We start from the raw sequence: 20,955 nt of genomic DNA on the forward strand, positions 1-20,955 counted from the left end.
ATTTGCTGAAGTGCCGAAATGGAAAGAAAGTTAAAAACTATCAGAAACACCCACATAATTGTCTTGAAGGGCAATGAGACTCTTTGTTAAAAGATACAGAACTTTTAGAGTCAGCTCTTGCGGGCAGAGGTCAGCCTCTCCTTCAGTTAAAAGGCTGGGGGTGGGGCTTAACAAGGAAGTGGCAATTCTTCCCTAAGCCTCCCTTCAGCCTCAGTCCTAAACCAAGAGGCTACACTCCGATGGGGACTTAGATCACTCGAGCCTTCCTAAATGAGAAGCCAAGAGGACTTGGTGAAAGTTTCCTCTTAAATTTCGTGGAGAGAGACTCAAGTATAGAAATATTCTCACTGCCACCTCCCTGAAGCAAGAGAAACCACTGCCAGCTTCGAGACCAGGTAACACCAGGAGGCATCAGTCTTGATTCTCTGCCTTCCCAGGACACGGTCGGGTCTCCAGTCCTGGTTTTACTAATGAGGCAATCTAACTAGAGGAGACATTTCCTGCGTCAATTAAAAAGTCCTTATCCTGTAAGGCTCAGAAAGCAAATGACAGCTAAAATCTGTTTTATTAGGATTTCAAGGAAAGAGAAAAAAATATTTAGGTTTCTCTTTTGTTTCTCCTTTGCTACAGAAGGTTGAGGCGATAGTTCAGTTAAGATGTAACTAGCTGAATCATTTTTAACATGATGCAGTTCTCTGTCTTTGAATATATGACAAGGTATGTGATGATATGACGGTGGGTCGTGGTGATGCTGACCCTCTCCCCTAGAGCAGGGAGGGGGCTGAGGACAGGAATCCTAGGTTTGAGCTCAGAGTCCTGAGCACCTTGTGGGCACTTGGGCACCAGGTCTAGTCCTGGCAGACCCCCAAAAGACTTCCTTGAGTACCAGGCCCAGGTAACAAGGGATCCCTCTGTCTCCCCTCTAGAAACCTCCCTCCTTTCTACTCCCTTTGTCCTACCATCAGAGCCTTAGTCCTTTTGTTTGATTAGTATGACCCAAGGCTCTGTCTCTCAGTTTAGCTTCTATTGTAGAAAGTTCAGGCATTTTACCACATTCCACATTTCACCCTTAGGATTAAAGAACATGTCATACTGGGAGATAAGAAACTGGGGAGAAAGAATGAAGACACTCAAAGGTCTGAAGTTTGGAGGAGGAAGGAAAAGGGAGGGCAGACTGCCTCTAACCAGCATAGGGGGGCATAGGTTACTCAAAGGGAGGCTCAAGGCAACCAGACCAAATTTAGCTCATCATTTGGTCTGGGAACCTCCCTCGGAGATGATCGTCTACACTGGTGAGTTACACTGGGCCTCATCTGTGTGTCCAGAGCAGTGGAAGCCAGCTCTTTCGCTGAACCTCTTGCCCAGGGCGCCTCCACGCCCCTCGCACCCGGGACAGGCCAACACAGAGTGAACTAAGCGTCAGTTCTGTCCAGCTCACCTCGGGGGCTAGTCATGCAGCCTCTGCGTGGAACCGTGAAGGATGCACAAGAGTTGTTTCCTCCATTCACACATCCACTACCTGCCACAGGAAGGGAAGTGAAATCTAACCTCAACAAACAAATCCAGAGCTAGAAAAATCCCAAAGATGTGTCTGGAAATAACAGAGAGTTTGGTGCTTCCCCTGCAGCCTCGGGCTCCCCGGCTGAACACACCGTACCCACCAGGCCGCCCTTCTCTGCCAGACTCCTAAAGGACAGGCTGTGGGGAAACCCCAAGGACTTTAGCCATTTGAGAGGTAGGGGGGAAAGGAACTTTCTGGAAGGAAAAAGAGGCCAACAAATGAAGCTCTGTGACCTTGCTTTTGAGAGTAGTTTGGTGAGGTTTGCTGCAGATAAGGAGAGAGTAGGTTCACATAGGGCGATAGAAGTGGGGTTGTGAGCCATGAGTCACTGAATTAGAAGGAGCTTCACAAGTCTTATTGCTGAGCTAGTTCTCCCCTCCCAGCTCTGAACCAGTGCTCAGGGGGCCCCACTCAGGCCTTCGTTTCCATAAAAATTAGCATGAAACTTATGGTGTAAATTTCCAGAAAAGCTGGGCTTTTTCTTTAAACGGGAGTAGCTGAGAGCAGAAGGAATCCAACATGTGATACATTAACTCTCTGCTGCTGTAAAATGAGACTCAGCTATACATTTTACAAAAGCTCTCCCTTAATTTACAATGAGGATTAGTAGGAGAAAAAACTCTACACTTGTTAAATGCATTGAAAGCGTCGTAACTAATACTTTTATGTCTCCACGCATTCTCTTTTAGCCAAGTGCTTTCCGGGCCCTGGTCAGAGCACCCACCCCCTTCACCCACTCAGTAGGGTTGCCTCATTCATTGGGGGACCATCGCCTGAGCACTGCTGTGCTCTCTGCTTCTCTCTCATCCTTGGCCTTGCCTGTTGATTGAGCCCAATACTCCCTTCTTTTCTAGCCTATGACACAACAAAAATATCTGCTTTCACGAAATGGAAAGTATCTTCTTTCACAAAGGTCAAAATGCGCTCCATCTTGACCTCAGTGATTTGCCTCCTCTTCTGACGTTGCTCCTGAATCAACATTCAGCAAACTTGTTTCTTAAAGAAATCCAACCCTTCCTTTTTTCAACAACGGCGCGCACACACACACACACAATTTCAAAGTCCTCATAATACATTAGAAGATTTGGGTTTAACTTACATGGTAGTTTCTTCGGAAGCATAGTATTATGGCTTGAAGAGAGGGCTCACGGACCTCCCCAAGTATATAGCTCCTGTAGGTCCCAAATGTACTACCTGCCACAGCATCCCGAGCTGCACAATTCAAATGGATGCTTCAATCCGGAAACCTCATAAATCCTCTCCTGACACATTCCAGCTCTGGTCTCTTGCCTGGGCTCATCCCCTTCCATGCCAAGTGGCTGCCCAGACTCCTGACCACATGTCTCACTCTTGCCTCATCCTTTCTGGCTCATTCTCTTGTTTATTGTCTCAAGTTGCTCAGCCTTGACCCTTGGTCCCCTTTACTCCCTTACACCTACCTCAGGTCTCAATATTTCTAAGCAACATCTTTCATTCACAGGGGTGCCAGATTTGCATAAAAATATAAGATGCCCAGTTAAGTTTCATTTCAGATAAACAAATAATTTTTTTTAATGCAGGTGGTCCCCAACTTAGTGATGATTTGACTTATGGTTTTACGACTTTACTATAGTGCAAAAGCGATATACGTAGTAAAATTACATGAGATAGTCAAACACTTCGTTATAAAATAGGCTTTGTGTCAGATGACTTTTCCCAACTATAGGCTAATATAAGTGTTCAGAGCATGTTTAAGGTAGGCTGGGTCAAGCTATGATGCATTTTTGACTTATGGTATTGTCAACTTCCAATGGGTTTATCTGGACACAATCCAATCATAAGTTGAGGAGCATCAGTATAAGCATGTCCCATACAATATCTGGGACATACTTATACTAAGAAGTTGCATGTAGTTTATCTGAAATTCAAATTTGACTGGATATCCCATATTTTACCTGGCAGCTCTATAATCATTTTTCATTCATTCATCAAACATTTATGGAGAACTTACTATGTGTCAGGCATTGTGCTAGGTGCTAGAAAAGCCAGCCACATCTCGGTCTTCATATCTTACAGTATATATACTTTGCACACACACACAATAGATATAGATAGATGACAGATGACAGATAGATAGATAGATAGATAGATAGATGAGATAGATGATAGATGATAGATAGATAGAAAGGCAGACACACATATGTATGACTATAAGAAACTATAGGGAAAGAGCCATCTGTGCCTACCCCATGCCTCCCGGCACAAACAGAATAGATGCTCAGTAAAGGTGCATTGAGTTTCACCCCTGTCTCTCCTGACCTACAGAGAGTAGATGGCCCACAGGTAGGAGGATGCATGAGAACTTTGTTGTTGCAGGCCCACCATGTGCACCACCAGTGCGTGTGACCTGGAGGAGATCTCCCTTGATGATGACGACCCAAACACCATAGAATTCAAAATCCTGGAGTTCTATGTCAAACACCATGTCTTCAAGAACACCTCCGCTGTCTTCTCACCAAAGCGGCTGAGAACAAGAAGTCTGTCTCAGAAAGGACTGGGGAGCTGGTCAGCAAACGAGTCACGGACACAGGTATCCTGGCCTTGCAGAAATTCCCGATCCAGTGAGAAATCCATAAGCCTTGCCAAGAAAAAGTCTTCTTGGAGAACACTCTTTGGAGTAATAGAGAAGGAAGAAGACTCACAGAGCTCGCCTTCGGAGACTCAAGCTGTGGCGCTAGGGGCGGCAGAATATCAAGGCAGTCTTCACGGTCAGCAGTGGTCTAGGACCCTTTCTAATGTGGAGCAGCGCTTAGAGCCCGAAGGTAGGATTTTGGGGAGATTCTTTCTCTCCCTCAACCAAATCTCTCCCTTCTCTGTGTGCATGGTAGTTCATCTCTTCCTGGCTGACAATGTGCCCTTAGGCAGGGCACTCGCTGTGCCTTTGCTTTCCAAGTTATTAATATTCAGTAATATTTGCTCTAATTTTCTCAAGACTGAGCAAAAAGGAAGAGGATGGCATTGAAGGGCAACAGGACTGGTTTTCCGGCTCCACTGCCTGTAAATGAGCTTATGCCCAAATTCCTAAACCTCCGTGCCAGAGATCGATGTAAAGGAAAGAGCTCAGGATGGGCTCGCCGTTGCTCTTCCTGGAGTAAGCCAACTCACTTCTTGGCACCTCTGTGCTTCCATCTGTACATTGGGGTACCCCACCCTCCCCACCTCTTAGGGCAAATGGAAAGATCAGGTAGCTATGTACAAACATAATTTTCAAAGTTTAAAACATTCTAAAAAAAAAAAAACTGAAGTATTTGACACACTTTTCCCTCAGTGGGAAGATACATTCTATTGACTAAAACGTTTTCACAAAAGTCTTCATCACAGAGCGTTGCCCTTCGTCCACAAACTTTGCATAAGCGTCTTCCTCCCCTTCAACAACACCTACTGCCCAATGCCCAGATTTAAAAGAAAATCCCCCTCCTGCTGGGCTGATTGGATTGTGTAACTTGTCAATAATTAGTCAACAGGTGGCAGTCATGTCTCAATTTTTTAAATCTAGTGACTGTCCTGGCTTGAAAAGTCAGCTCGCATGTGGACAATATTAGATCATTCTTCGTGATCAAGAACACTCCCATTTCCCATTAGACACAGAATTTTAGAACAGGAGGGTCAGATTACCTGGGGTACTCCTCCTCTCCCCCGTGGTATGGCAGCCACCCGCTGGGCGTGGTCTCTGAGCTCTGGAGCAAGCAGAAGAGTTTCAGGGCACCTACATAGGCTCTTCTTCTTGGCCTGTTCTTTAGACTTTGCCAGGAGACAGAGGAAGATTTTACAGACTTTCATCTTCTGGCTTTTGTGAGACAAATGACATCCTGTATTTCCATACTACCGAAGTGTCATTTGACCTTTTTTATTTCCTAAAATTTCAAGATCTCTCTATACATAGATAGCTCTTAAAAAAGGAGACATGATCGCCTCCTAAGGAGGCTTAGCTTTGAACATTCGTGTACAGTTATCCTCTCTTCTCACCTTTCTCTTTCCTCACTTTCTTGTTTAGTTAAATATGTGGGTGGTTAGTTGGTTTTATGGTTGGTGTGAGCCTCGCATTCTATTTCTATTTTGCCCCATATAAATCAGAGCTCAGCAGTTGGCTTCACCTGGGTTCTTTTAACTAAAGGTCATGATGGAGCCCGGGCTGCCATTTGCAGGACTCAGACAACAGGCTTAATTGACAACTTTTTAGAAACTGCCAGCCCAGATTCTTTCGCTTGTGAATCTTTTATTTCTCTGGAGCTGTGATTCACTACATGTGGAATGCTGCAGCTAGGATTAGGCTCAGTGACATATAGTGGAAAATTCCAATAACTGTGGTTAAAGAATATAGAGGTTATTTTTCTCTCCCATTAAAAGAAGACCAAAGTTTGGCAGCCCAGGCCTGATACGGCCACTCCATAGTCATTAGGGAATCTTATTCTACTGTCCCTCAGTCGGTGGCTTCCAGCCTCACAGTGACCTTATATTCCAAAGTGGCTGCTGGGACACCAGCCCATCCTGCCTACATTTCAAGCAAGAAAATAGAGGAGGCAAGGGAAGGACAAAAGGGCATCTCCTGGATAATTCAGCTCCTTTTTGGAGAGCGTTCTTAAAACTGCACCCAGCTCCTTACGTCTCACTGGGCACTCCTTACTGCAAGGGAGACTGGGAAATGTAGTTTTTTGCGTGTGGGTCCACTGCTGCCTCTGACATTCCAGGGGTCTGTTACTAAGGAAGAAGAAAATGGATACTGGGTGGGAAATTGCTGTCTCGGCCATGTGAAAACCTCTCCCAAACTCCCTGCCCCTTCCCTTTAAAGCAAATGCCTCGGGCCAAAGGCCAAATGGCACCTTCCCAACTCTGCTCCCCTCTCTCCTTGGCTCCACAATGACCCCCAAAATAGACTCCAAAGGATGGGCAGCCTTTCTGTTCTCTTTCTGCCCCCATCTAACTTTTCATTGCTTATGAGATGGAACCTACTCCGACAGAAAGGGAATCTTGTCTTTTTCCGGTGTTTAAAATTAAGGCATTCAGAATGGGAATCTTAACTATAGCCAGTTCATCCGAATCAAAATGTGTTTGCTTATAGTTTTTCCTGCGTGTATTTCATCTGCACCCATCACTCCGTGCCCACTGATTTATAGAAATCGATAAAATGAACACAGGTTAAGTCAGACTGTGTGCTTCTGTACCTGCTGGAGGTCTTGTGATTGCCCCGCCACTTGGGGGCAGTGGGGCTGGGGGATGACAAGGGACAGTCTTTGGGGCCTGTATCTGCCTTCTCTGGGTACAAGATGGGCACAGCGTGACTTCTGGTGAGAGAGCCATGCACTGATGGCCCTAGACAGGCTGCACCAGGATACCGAGGTAGAAAATGAAGCTTTCTTTTCCCTTCTGTGGACGCTGCAGAGGAAGGTTCTCATCGGCTTTGGGATGCGCCCCCTTGCCATTTCCTTGCCAGAGGCCATCGGTGGCCAGAATCCAAGAGGAGGCCGGTTGGGCTGCAATAAGGCAATTTAAAAGTGGAAAGTATATTTGTTTTGGTTGTTAGAATGGGAAGAAAATGCAGTGGGCCTCTGTACTTGACCGCTATTCTTTTTTCTTTAATTACCTTATCCATTTTTGAACCCTATGGATGGAGCATGAAACATATGGCTTTTTAAGGAAGCCGTTATGCCTTTTTTTAGAGGGCGGCATTACAAACAAAGCATTTGTCCCTGTGGCCTTTCAGTGAACGCCAGCAGTGGAAGGGAGAGCACCGAAGCTCTCGTGCTGTGGAGGAGCCCAGGGAGAGAGGATCGGAACTCACTTTGGCAGCTCTGCAAGGTGTCAAAACCGCTTTTCATGTGACACAATCTCTCCTGAGACTCAGGCCTTGCCTCTTACCTATCCTGGTTTATAAAGCCTAGGGATTCCCCTGGCACACAAACCTCCCAGCCAAAACTCTTCCTTCAAGTCTGTGAGTTAAATAGTATTATTTTGCAAACATTATGTGATAAGCCAGCTTCATATGGCTTTGAAGACAGGCCTTGTACAAGCTTCTAAAAGTTAAGAACTTAGTAATGAATCGACAATAAAAATTGTACTCCCAAACAACTCAGCAATACCACCTGTTCACCCCACCGACTCCACCCCGCCACCAGTGGCAAAGCGACTTGTCTTTCACAGGCTTTGACGTTCAGGGGGCCAATGTCATTTAAACCTTCATATTTCAAAATGCTTTATTCTATAGTTGTGTGTGCAAACACATACTCTATCCCTGTATTAAACATTCTCGAAGTCCATGGTTTGCATTTTGTGTGTCCTTGTTTCCTATCAGCCCTAATGGGATGTTTCCCAGAAGACCTGGAGGAGAGAGGACTCTATAAGCAAGGGCAGTTCAGTGTTTACTTGGTAATAGACTTGAGTAATGAATATGGCCTGAGAGCAGGGATATTTCTCTTTCCTTAGTGACGAACCCCAATGGCTTGTCAAACTATTGAATGCCCTTCTAGGCACATAAGGGCCAGCTCTCCAAGATATAAAGGATGTCCAAAACGATAACAACAACAACAAAAAGAATAAAAATAAAAGCATAATGAGCATTCCCTCAAGCAAAGAACTAAGCACTCTCTTTTGTGTTCCTTCCTTCGCAAAGGGGACAGGGGACCCTAATTTTGCAAGACTTCAAAAAGAGGGTGCAGAAGGGCAACTGTTTCAAGGTGGCAATTATTCCTCTGTGGACTCCTCCCCAATCCCAGCCTCTGCCAGGCAACTGCCAGTGCTTTTTGAAGAATGGGCCTCCCCCCAACACATGCTCCCAGGCAGTTTCCTCTCACTCTAGGCTGGTCTTTTCATTTCGAGCAACTGTGCATACCAATGAGCCAGACCAAGTTCTTCTGGGAAGGGCTTCTCAGCACCGTTTTGTCTTGTTTCAGATGTGGACCCCAAGGTTGTTTCCATCGCCAACCGAGTTGCTGAAATTGTTTATTCCTGGCCACCGCCAGAAGAGCACACCCAGGGAGGAAACTTCAAGACCAAAGGGAGTGTGGTACCACAGGCTTTCCACCTGCAGGCCCAGGGCTCCCAGTCTAGAGCTGCAAGTCCTAAGAAAGGTAAACTTCCCTCAGAGTGTTTGTGTTGGGCTGGTGTTTTCTAGGCAGACGTATACAAGCATTTATGTATTTATTCGGCTTAGCGCTCTGGGACTTAGGAATCTCTGCTGACCTGAACCAAAGTCATGGCAGCAACATGCTGGAGGCCTTGACCTTCAGCTTAGAGACCAGCCCAAGCAAAGGGGAGTGTGCCAGCAGATGGAAGCGACTGGTCAAGCTCACTGCTAAGTCTAAAGAAAAGTCTATGGAAAGGAGGAAGTACAAAATGTGCAGTCAACTCTGTCCATTTTCCCCCTTCCTGGGGGAAATGCAGTATTAGATTTAATCGTGTTAGCAATGGCCACGGACCAGTTCGCTCATGCGAGAGCCTAGGGTGTAGATGGAGCACCAGCCCTGGAAGTTATAACATTGCCTTCGGCTCCTGTGAAAGAGCAGGGGTAGGGTGGGAGGGGTGGGGCATCAGACATCAGGTCTGGTGCAACACATGAAGCAGGACAGAGGAGTAGTGACCAGACTGGGTCAGTTGTCACCATAACTGTAGCAATAGCTGGGACTATAAGTCCCATCAGACTTGCAGGAATCTGGAGTTTAGGGGAACAGGACCACGTGCCACAGGAAGGGAAGTTCAGTCCTGCACTCCCTCACTAATGATAGTCCTTACGCATGGCTGACATTCCCCAAACTCCAGCAGAGGATGATGGGGCAGAGGTGGCTCCTGGGTCTGTAGCATGGCAAAGCACAGGGCAAAAGTTCTCCCTCCAAAGGTGTAGTGTCTCCTCACCCTGAAAGTGGAGTTTGTCCACCCTGTGCTGTACTCTTGGGACCACAAACTATCACAGGGGCTTGGGGCAGGGGTGGGGTGGGGGGTGGAGGAGGAAAGGACTCTCTGAGTCTGCTGAAAAGAGAGTGTCGTCTCCACTTCATTGCTCTCATGTGTCTGAGCAATGCAAAACAAAACACCCACACCAAGAAAGCTGAGGCTCTTATCCTCTGTGCACGTGAGACATTGGGGCCACTGGCCCAGCAGCTTTCCTGGAGAGAGGCTGCAGCAGCAGTGAAAGCCACACATGGGCGCTGGAGATACGCATTCTTTCTTCTCCCAGGTGACCTGAGTCTCAGACTTCCTACTTACCTTGCCCTTCTCTTGACCTTTTTGGGACGTGACATCTTACATTAATTTCTTGGCCTCTCTTTCACTCTTATCTGGGACAAATATGAGGACTCCATGACTTCAGAGATAGTTCCATAAGTAAAAAATGCTGTTCTCTCAGTAACTGGCTTTTTCTCTGTTTGGATTCTGTGCTATAGCAATGACCATTTATTTCCCTCATGTTTCATTGTTAGACATTTGAGACAAGAAAAATCCTACCCCACGTCCCCCGTTCCAACATACACACCACACACCAACTGTAGCTGTCTCTCTCTCCGTCTGCATTTTGGCCCTTGCAGTAGGGGAACTTATTAACTTTATTTATTTATACCTCACCTTGTTTTAAAGACACAGCCTACAGAGCACACATTTTGGTAAGGTAAAATAAATCAAAGTTGAAAAATAATGCAAAAAAGAAAACAACAGCAAGAAAATAAGATGGGTTTAGGAATGAGTTTAATTCTCAAAATGCAGGCCAGGAGGGCTGTACCCCCCTCTTAAATGAGACCATGAATTTGGCTATTTCTAGCACTGTTCAAGGGGGAATATAATCAATATCTTTAGAGATGGAATCATGTGTAGTGGAACTAACATCTTCAACAACATTTTTATGGTAAATAAAGTGATGAATTTCACGGTGAGAATTGAGGGCTGAAGGAAGAAAGAATAATAAGAAAGGGAAAGAGGGGACTGTAGGAGAGGATGTCTGGAACGGTTTGTGTCTGATCAGAAAAGGGGAGGTAAGATTTAATTTGCCAAAATTACAAAGCACTTGTCTTCCTCAATTCCTGGGAAAACTTAAGACTTTTTTTTTTTTCTTGAAAGAAATAACAGATTTTCCCCTGACAGATGGAGAAGACCAAATAGCCAAAATCGTTGAGCTGCTGAAATTCTCAGGGGATCAGTTGGAAAGAGAGGTATAGAGCTTCTTAAACGAACATGATTTCTTTCTGCGCCCACACACCGCTCCATGAGAACAGAATTGTACTCCAGGTTGTATTCCTTTTCAAGGTTCTGGTTTCCACTTAGCCCTAAATTTTATTTCCCTTGGAGTCAAAATTCTTCATGCTGGCGGCATCTCAAAAATGAATCACTTTGGAAAACATAAGTAAACCTTCTGGAGCCTCCTTGGAATTTTTGGAAATGAGAAAAGTAACTTTTTGTTATTATAAGAAAAGACACCAATAAATTAGAATTTGCTGAATAGAATTCTGAACCTAGTTCCCCATGTAACTGATCCTCAGGGAAGTTTAGACTTTTGCATTTGCCCTGCAGCCTGGATATCTGTTTCTCACAGCTGCTCCAAGGCTGGAGCCCTTTCTGAAATCTCCCCCGAGTGGTGGACTGTTCTCTGCTCAAAGTCGGGTTACTGGGGAGGTGGGTTACTGTGACTTAGAGGATTTGGATTTCCTGCCATTTGGAAGTCGAGACTCGTCATTCCAATCAGGCACATATGAGAGGTGCTTTCTGAATGCCATCTCGTCCGTGTCCATCACCCGCAGACCATCAAGTAGTCTCTAGGGTTGCTTTGTCAATCAAGGGCTGGCCTGGGGACCCATTTCCTTGTTTTGCCAGGATTCACGGGCAGGAAGTCGGGCCTTGGGGATGGCCAGCCATGCTACCCCAGCCACAACATCCTCTCCTCATGCCTTTGTCAGAGGTGTGCCCAGAGGGTGGTGACAGGGTGGTGAAGGGCATGGCAGATGGTACAGAATGAGAAACAGTGAGAAAACCCCAGGATATTAGACTAAAGAGAATGGAGTGTAGGAACTTCAGAACCACAAGTAGGAGTGCAGAGGAAGCAGAAAATAAAACATGGTACATGATTTAAGGACACCCCCTGTGTTTTCTAGAACTGCCACCAATGGATAGGAGTGGCGGGGAAACTGATAACTCCCCATTTTAAGAACAAATTTTCTAGCACTTAGGGCTGTCCTTCGGAGCCAAGGGCTGCCTCCTGAAGGAATGATCTCCTATCATGAGACGAATTTCAAGCAGATGCCAATAACCAGCCAGCAGCCCAGTACCTGAACTGGGGGGATCCATCAGATGTTCTCAGAGGTCCTTTACAGCTCAAACCTTCCGTGGCTCTCACAACCACCTCCACCTTGGCCTCCCTAGGCAGTGACTTGCAGCAGGTCAGGGAGGCCAGGGGCAGGAGGAGGGATGAAAGCCACACCTCTGGTCATGAAGAGAGATGCTTTCATTTTCACCCACAAATTACCACTTAAAAACACATCAATGTGCCAATACACTCTCTTCATGATTTGAGGTGATGCTTTACATTATTTATGTAGAACATGTGACTGTTCTTTTTTCTTCATGGACCCCCCCCAGTAGAGGATCTGGCAGGAACGGAAGGAAGGTCTGACTCGTGCTGTGTGGGTATGAGTTCCCACCAGAGTGGGCCAGTGAAGAAGGCCCCCGCCATGGCTGCAGAGCATCTGCAAAGCCCCTCGTCCCCGAGAACTTGTGCAGGCTCACCCTGCACCTCCCTGCGATGCCACAGACCCAGCTGCACCGGAAAGGGGCAGGGGAGAGGGAGAGGCAGAGGCCCTCTTGAAAGATGTTTCTTGCTGGCATTTGGATTCTGGCCAAGTCCAGTCTTCTCGCTGAGTTTTTGAGTGTAGCTTCTTCAGCTAGGTCACTGAATAAGAGGCGTCCGTTCTCAGTATGGAGGACACTGGTCATTTCCGCTTCAGATTTGCAGTTTGGATAGGCCCCTGCGTCTCATGGAAGTTGGGGGATGGGCTGGGTGCACCAAAATCTTTCCATAGCATTTGCCTCATCCCCAGAATATCGCTTTTATAAACCTGCTCAGTTTATATCATTCCCCACGCACAGAACTAGAGGATTTTCAAATAAACCTTTATTTAGTCCTCGCTCACTAAGACATTTCTGTTTTCAATGACAACCATCATATTAAGACATTGACTGCAAGGATGGCTTTAAAAGAAGATGAGTTCTGCCTTTAGGACACAAGCCTTGTTTTTTTCCTAAAGCAGCAGAAGCAATATTTATTTTTTTTGTTAGAGGTAGGGTAGTCCAAAGGAGGTAGAGCAGAGAGATACTAGGGGAGGTAAAATAGAACAGCTAGAACATGGAAAGGAATCAATGGATTAGAATTTTTCTTTTTTTTAAGTGAACATGTGTACCCCAGGGAATCTTCCCTGAGGCCCCTCTACTCTCACCGCGTCCTGAAAAATTACTAAAATTTGGAAAGCACTTCTTCACGTCAAGTACCGTGCCGAGCATTTTCCTGTTACCCTAGAGGGTAGGTACTGTCGTCATTCCTGCTAAAGTGACAAAACTGAAGCTGAGAGCTTAAGTAATTTTCCCAAGATTGCACAGATGAAAGGAGGAGCGGAGGTTTGAGCCAAGATAGTGATTTCCAGGCTTCAGTCTGTCCCTGACACAATCTCTAACAAAGCATCTATATTGTTTTGCTATACAAATTGTATTGCAGTTGTCACTAGACTGTGAGCCCCTTGAGTGAGGGCGTGGATCCTAATCAGCCACAGTACCTGTCCTTTGTAAGTGCTCAGGAAACATTCACTGAATGTCGAATTAATGGGCTGCTCTGTTATATCACTGATCGTCCAGAGGAAATGAATTCAGAGCAGGCACATGCCTGGTCCGGTTCTGTAGGACATTGTGCCACGACTGAAACTAGAACCCATTGTTTTCCATTGGGTGTTTTCATGGCCCGCTGTTAAGCTAGAGAGTCTGCCTCAATAGCCCAAGCTGCTCTACCAAATGCTTATCTTCTTGTACGCAGCTGAAGAAAGACAAGGCTTTGATGAACAGCTTCCGGGATGGGCTGACCTACTCTGTTTTCAAGACCATCACAGACCAGTTCCTAAGAGGTATAGATACCAGGGGAGAATCAGAAGTTAAAGCTCAGGGCTTTAAGGCTGCTCTTGCAATAGACGTCATGGCCAAGCTCACCGCCATCGACAACCACCCCATGAACAAGATGCTAGGCTTTGGAACCAAGTACCTGAAAGAGAATTTTTCGTCCTGGGTCCAGCAGCATGGCGGATGGGTAAGTACATCCTATTTAAAAAATACATCTTCCCAGATCTCAGAGTAGATGGGATGAAACATTTTTTTGTTTCGTTTTGTTTTTTAAGTGAAGGGAACACATCAGTGAAGCAGTTCTCATGGGTTTAGGACACTTGAGTGGCAAGAGATATATCCCATTGACGGGAACATATTTTTAGTGATTATCTTTATCATCAATAAATATTTACTGAGCTCCCAAAGGGAACATGGGTATGTGTGTCAGGGGAGAGGGACTGGTCAGATGTAACAGGAAATGAGATGTTGAGATATAAAATGTTTAGATAGATATAATTTCTGTTTTCACAAATTTTGCAGGCAGCAGAAGTCTGGCAGGGAGACAAGGAGAGGCAGACAGTTCCTCATACTCTCAGATGTGGGCATAATCCTCACGCAGAGATTCAAGGTTCATGACATTTTGTCATTGCTGCTTGGGCCCAGCATTTTGATGGGGACATTTAGATACAAACTCAAAAGCAAAGAGTTACATTTTCATCTGTTTTTAATGACCCGATCTCCTTTATTCCCATTCCTTGAGATAGCCTTCAAACTGCCATGTTCAAATAGCCTCATAAGGTCAACCTCGTCAAAATACTTTACTCCAGAGCTTTAAATCTCAAGAGGCCTAGGGCATTTTTGTCTGTTTAAGCCCTTCCTGGGAGGACAGGCCTTTGCCCCACATGATTCTTAGCCCTTTCCACGGGGATGCTCAGGGGCCAGCAGCAGGGTCAGTCTGCTCTCAGCATGGCCCAGCATGACCCTGAGGCCTCCAAATAGGCTTAGTCTCTTGGCCACCAGAAGAAAAGTACAGCTGATCTTTCTAAGGGGCTGAAGTATCTCCCATGGTCGTCAGTGGATGCCCACTGAACTCACTCAATCTTCAGTTCTTCCCCATTTTCCACTTTTGCACCAGATGAGATGTGATAACCCTTAAGTCGCTGTTCTGAACAACTAAGGCTCTTAAGTGTTCCAAGTTCAAGCAGTCTTAACTTGTGCTAAGAGGATAGATTCTTTGACCTTATATTTAGGACCCCCTCAAGTCCTTCCTCTGTCCCAGAGCCTTTCCTGGCCACTCCAGCTCAAGATCCTCACCAGCTCTGAACCTCATAACACTTCATGTTTGCACTATAATTACATACAGGAAATCACCATCATTGTTGGTCCACTTAATATATTTTCCAGAAAGATTATAAGTATCAATTGGGTTCATGGGCCAGTTCTCCAAAGTCTATTTAGTTAATTAATGTAGCTGAAATGCCAAAAGTGTCCTACAAACAATGGCAATTCTACAGCAAAAGCACAAGCAACAAAAGAAAAAATAAATTGGACTACGTCAAAATTAAAAAGTTTTCTGCTTCAAAGGACACCATCAAGAAAGTGAAAAGACAACTCAGAGAATGGAAAAATATTTGGGAATTGTATATCTGATAAGGGACTTGTATTCAGAATATATAGTGAACTTGTTCAACTGAACAATAAAAAGACAAATAACCTGATTTTTAGAGAGGCAATGGATTTGAATAGACATTTCTCTAAAGAAGATATACAAATGGCTTCTGAAAAGATGGTTGCTTGATACTTTCATTTCAATATTAGGGAAATGTAAATCAAAACCATAATGAGATACCATTTCACACCTACTAACATGGTTAAAATAAAAAAGGCAAGTGTTGGTGAAGACATGGAGAAATTTGAGCCCTCCTACACTGCTGGTTGTCTTCTAAAATGGTCCGGCCTCTTTGGGTAACAATTTGGCAGTTCCCCAAAATGTTCAACATAGAGTTACCAGTTCCGCTCTTAGGTTTATACCCCTAAAAATTGAAAACAAATGTTCACATAAAAACTTGTACATGAATGTTCATAGCAGTATTCATTATTCATAAGCCAAAAAGTGGAAACGACCCCAATATTCATCAATGATGAATGATGAAAAGCCAAATGTGGTATATCCGTACAATGGAATATTATTCAATGATAAAAACAAATGAACTGATGGATGGATGAAGTCAGACAAAAAGGCCATCATCTATTACATGATTCCATTTATACAAAATGTCCCAACAGGCAAATTCATAGAGAGATGAGTGATTTCCTGGGGCTTTGGAGAGGAGGAATGGTTGAATGACTGCTAATGAAAAGGAGTTTCTTTTGTTCTAAAATCAGATAGAGGTGATGGTTTGCACAGTCCTATGAATATACTAGAAGCCAATGAAATACATACGTTAAAAGGATGACTTATAGTATATTTCAATAAATTTGTTATGAAAAATCGTGGTTCTAATAAGCAAATAAAAAGAGGAAAGACAAAAGAACATAAACATTTTTATTATTTTTTTAATTTGGCTGCTGTTGCTAGAGAGAAAAACACTTCTAATTAGAGAAAACAGATGGATTTGTCAGTAGAAATAATAAAGGGAATTTTCAAAGGCTTTAGAATTTGATGGTGCTAGTTCTTCATCATTTGTAGTTTTAATTCAAAATTTATTAGTTTCCTTTGCCAGGTCATCATAAATTTTAATTCCAAGTCTTGGACATAATTAGGTTTAATTTGGAGCACGAAGTTGGAAATTAAAAGAGGAAGAAAAAGGAATGAGAGAGAAAGAACCAAGTTTTCCAAAGTGACAAAGAAAGAGTTGCAAAGAATAAAGAAGGATGTTGATAAAAAAAATATCTTTAAGCTGTTATGAGCTACAGATGTGTGAAGTGGACTGAGACCTGTGTTCCGTTTCCCTGAATAGGAAAAAAAAGATGACACCAGGTGGCAAGCCTCTAGGACTTCCATTGGCCTCAGTTTTTTTTTTTTTATTTTGGTGGCTCTCTGGGATGTCCTTGTAGTGGTGTGGAAGGAAGAAAACTATTCCTAGGCTTTTAGGAGCTCAGGGTTCATTCCTACTTATCTCAGTACTCCACATTTCATAAAAGTGCATCTAACCTTCCCAACTAAATTGCAAACCTGTGAGGGCAGGATTATGTATTTTATGCCTCTTCTCTCTCATAGCTCCTGTTACTTTTATATACAACACATATGTTCAGCCAATACTTATAGAATAATGAATCAACCAATCAAATGAATGAATAACAACTCTGTTTACAAAGCATGCTAAACAAACTACCATGAGATTTTAATTCACTCCTTGGCCCTGTTTCCTCACTGTGGAATACAATCCATGTAATTACCCAGCGGTCCTGCCACCTCACTCATTAGCACTCTGAAAGGAGAGGTGCACACTCTCCGTAATCATTGATCTTTCCAGATGTACTCTTTTGAATTTTAAATACGGCATCAAAGCCTTTTCCCATCTAGCCTGTTTGCCTTAGATGGGTAACCTACATTCTTAGCTGATGTTTTCCTTTCAAGCATACCGAGGATGGCAGTCACCTTTCCAAGCCCTCCCCAACCCCTAACACAATCTCTGAGCCTTGGGTCATACCCAGAATAACAGGCATTATGTTTTCACTTCAACAGTGAATCAAACATGGAATTTTAAGAATCTATTTCTCTTTCTCCCTTCTAGGAAAAAGTACTTGGGATACCACATGAAGAAGTAGACTGAAACATCAGATGTGTAGTCTGGAATTCTCATTGGCCAACTGTGGTCCTGTGTACATCAGTCTCAGCAGAGACTCCAGGAGAAAATAAAAATATACATGGCAGATGGAGCATTGAAGTTTTCGAAACCTTATTCCTGTGAACCAAAGAGGCATCAGGAGAAGTCTTGTTCATCTGAGCTCATACACTGTAGTAGCATGGCCTTGACATCCATGTTTCTCAGGCCCTCCACTAAGAGTGTGGGGAAGTCTAGAAAGACAAGTGGTAATTTTCCTTTCAAATATTCAGAACAAACCATCATCCTACCTCTGCCGGCCAACTTAGGAAACGTGTGTTACAGACATTCACCGAGCTCATGAGGGCAAAATGATAAATTGTGCATGTGCCTACTCTTTGGTTTCCAGTACTATTTATTTTTTAAACTATACTTGGGATGGCTTAATAATGACATTGTTTCAAGCCTACCTTTAAGATGTTGCTGTTCATATTGGTAGACATAGCTCAAAGAGACTCTCGAGTTTACTGCGATAGCTACTAGTTTGGGGAGATATTGCCATATCTTGACTCACTTCCCTGGGAGAATTCTTTGGCAGTTTAAAAAAGTTCCATTTGGCAGAAAACAATTACTCCTACGACCCTCAGCTCTCTCAGTGACCTCACCTCTGCCTCTCAAGGTCTCTGGAACTTTGTTATTTTTTGTGGGAGTGGGCTGAGTAGCAGCTGGTAAATAAATATGTAGAAAGACCACTGTCACAAGAGTATCTCATGGTTAAAATAAGCAATAAGTAATAGTACTAAAAATTCTATGAGGATAAAATGAATTAATTTATATAAAGTGCTTAGAACAGTACTTGGTACTTAGTGCCAAGTGTTCACTTATGTTCACTATCATGTGCTGCCCTGAGCTAAGTTGAAAATTTCCTCTCTTCTCAAAGCAGTCACAGATTGTTTTTCTGAAAATGACACTGTTCAGAATGAGGTGTTTTAGTAAGCGAAATATGTTTCATAGTAAGTATTTAAGATATACCAATGTTTAAAAATACTTTCAAATTATAGGGTCTTACAAATTTCTGGACCCTGAGCACCTAACATGTAGCCTGATGTAAAATAGGTATTAAATAAACCTTTGGGGAACAAATAAATGAATTAGTTAATCAGACATGCTTTCAGCTTCAAGGGAAAGTTAGACCTATCTATTATCACTTGCTTTACTACCTGACCCATCTCAATTAAAATGAGTTATTCTCTTTTACTTTCTTCCCTACACTGAAAGTCATAAATATTAGGGATAAAGGAGTTTCTTTTACAGGTGGAAATACTGGAGACCATCCCTTTTCCCATTTTGATCTAACCATTTCAAACTATTTGCAGTTCCCCAAATGTATTATGTAACTTTGCAGCCCAGAGCCTTCATAACAATATATTCTCCATTTGAGGTGTTCTTGCCTGCTGGTCCTCTTGCCCCCATTTCCACTAATTTGACTAACTCTAGTTCCTATCTCCACATTCACTCCATTTCCCCCAGGAAGTATTTTCTAAGCCTCCTTTGGCCACAGTGAGGCTACATTTGGTTACCTTTCTTCATAAGGATGCTCCATAACACTCTATATATAGACATCATACTTAATATATTGTACGTAAGAGCCAGTCTTTCACACTGGATCGCAAACTCTTTTGTAAACAAATATTATGTCTAATTTGATTTTGTATACCTAATGTCTGGCATATTTTCAGTGCACAGTTGTAGAACCATACCTTAACCTCACTGCTATAACCTATAAATCAGTAAGATTGGAGTATGGCCCAAGGTATGTATAACTTTAACTAGCTCTTCAAGTGTTCCAATATCATCTGCAGCTCCCAGCCAAGATGAAGTAATAGTAACTGAATTTAATCTCCTCATTAAAATAACTGAAAAAAAAAAAATCCCTAGACAAAATATATGAAAGAACAGAACATTGTGCCTCAGGTAATGAAAAACTGGTCCCTGAGAAATGAGAAACAAAGTGAGCCCTATGAATACCCTAGAATACTGCAGATAAAAAGTATTTGGGCTGTGCTGGAAGGAGGGGAACCTATGCAGGGCTCGACAGTCTCCCTGAGTAGAGCCTAGTCCAGGAAGGCCAAGGCAGCTTTGCTGGAAAGAAGAGAATGGAACACAAAGCTCCAGAGATCTGCAGATAGTTCCCCACAAGTGTTCAGATGAATACTGATCAACATGTGAGACGTTATCCAAAAGTTAGGGAAAAACCGCCTGAAAATATTAAGGGAACGTTCTCCAAAGCTCATATAAGGCTTGGAGTAGTGCCTATTTCCACTATCCAGAATGGAAAAACCTCAAAAGTTGCATGGCAATAGGTAGAATGCTCAGAAGAATTTTGCCTCGGTAATGGGAAAGAATTAGCCCTATACACACTTTTGGTTCTTCATAACAAGATGAAAAGCAAGAACCAAAAGAATTAAAGCATTACCAAGCAACTTAGTTATGTTCTAGAACAAAGCTCAAGAATATCCAACATTCAACAAGGTAACAGACAATGTCTGGCATCCAATAAAAAATTACAAGGCATGTAAAAAAGAAAAAAAAAGAGAGACCCATGATGAGGAGAAAAGTCAAGAAAAGGTACCCCAGAAATGATAGAGCTGATAGAATTACCTGACAAGGATATTAGTACTATTTTAATTATATTGCATGTGCATAATAAGCCAAAGGAAAGACTAAACATGCGAAGTACATAGAAATTATAAATGAGTCAAATCAAACTTCTAGAGAAGAAATCTATAATTCTGAGATGAAAAGTAGACTTGAATGGATTAATAGACTAGACATTACAGATGAACAGATAAGTAAATCTGGAGACATAGCAATAGATCCAAATTAAAACACAGAGAAATAAGACGGGAGAAAAAAAAGAGCAACAGAGAACTGTGGGGTGACCTCTACTGGCCTAATACATGTGTAACTGGAGTGAAGAATTTCCTAATTTGATGAAAACTGTAAGCCCACCAAACCAAGAAACTCAATAAATGCCAATTACAAAAAAAAAATATGTAGAACACTATGTTAAGACACATTATAAATTGCTCAAAACCAGTGATGAAAAAAAAATCTTGAAAGTAGCCAGAGAAAAAAGCACATTACACAGAGAAACAAGAAAAGTGATAGCAAACTTTTCCTGTGAAATTATACAGACAGAAGAGGATGGAGTACCATCTTGAAAGTATCAAGAGAAAAAAAGTTGTCAACACAAAATTCTATAAGCTAGACATAGCTATATGCAGCCTACAAAAAAACAAACAAAAACCCACTTTAAATATTAAGACATTATGTTAAAAGTATGAAAAAAAGAAATATGACAACACAAGTCAAAAGAAAGATGGAGTGGCTATATTAACATCAGCCAAAGTAGATTTCAGAGCAAAGAATATTAACATTAGTGTTAATATTAATGTCATTTAAAAATAAAAAAGTCAATTCATCAAGAAGACATAATTCTAATGTTTATGCATCTTCTGCTGTGTGTATGTG

The 20,955-nt window shown here is 43.0% G+C and overlaps 1 protein-coding gene across 4 annotated transcripts; it reads left to right on the forward strand.

Annotated features, from left to right (window-relative positions):
• The first annotated feature begins 208 nt into the window (after nucleotides 1-208).
• BCL2L14 (BCL2 like 14) lies at nucleotides 209-17,815 on the forward strand. Of its 4 annotated transcripts, none has more exons than XM_039876369.1 (6): nucleotides 209-395; nucleotides 3,917-4,362; nucleotides 8,488-8,664; nucleotides 10,640-10,731; nucleotides 13,593-13,859; nucleotides 17,392-17,815. In XM_039876369.1, the coding sequence occupies exons 2-6, from the start codon at nucleotides 3,924-3,926 to the stop codon at nucleotides 17,428-17,430; spliced, it is 1,014 nt and encodes a 337-aa protein (XP_039732303.1). In that variant the 5' UTR covers nucleotides 209-395; nucleotides 3,917-3,923; the 3' UTR covers nucleotides 17,431-17,815. The 4 variants fall into 4 exon arrangements, with proteins under 4 accessions (XP_039732303.1, XP_039732305.1, XP_039732302.1 ...); XM_039876371.1 differs by having other exon boundaries at nucleotides 10,664-10,731; XM_039876368.1 differs by lacking the exon at nucleotides 17,392-17,815 and having other exon boundaries at nucleotides 13,593-15,269.
• The last annotated feature ends 3,140 nt before the right edge of the window (nucleotides 17,816-20,955 follow it).

The sequence above is a fragment of the Pteropus medius genome, unplaced genomic scaffold (assembly GCF_902729225.1).
Source record: "Pteropus medius unplaced genomic scaffold, Ma_sr-lr_union100, whole genome shotgun sequence".
Classification (NCBI taxonomy): Eukaryota; Metazoa; Chordata; class Mammalia; order Chiroptera; family Pteropodidae; genus Pteropus; species Pteropus medius.

Excerpts from the sequence above, each read along its gene's own strand:
- BCL2L14 (XM_039876368.1), top strand. The coding sequence starts at position 3,924 with ATGTGCACCACCAGTGCGTGTGACCTGGAGGAGATCTCCCTTGATGAT. Across the intron at positions 8,665-10,639 it reads AGCTGCAAGTCCTAAGAAAG|AAATAACAGATTTTCCCCTG; the intron begins GTAAACTTCCCT and ends TTTTCTTGAAAG. Across the intron at positions 10,732-13,592 it reads GGGATCAGTTGGAAAGAGAG|CTGAAGAAAGACAAGGCTTT; the intron begins GTATAGAGCTTC and ends TCTTGTACGCAG.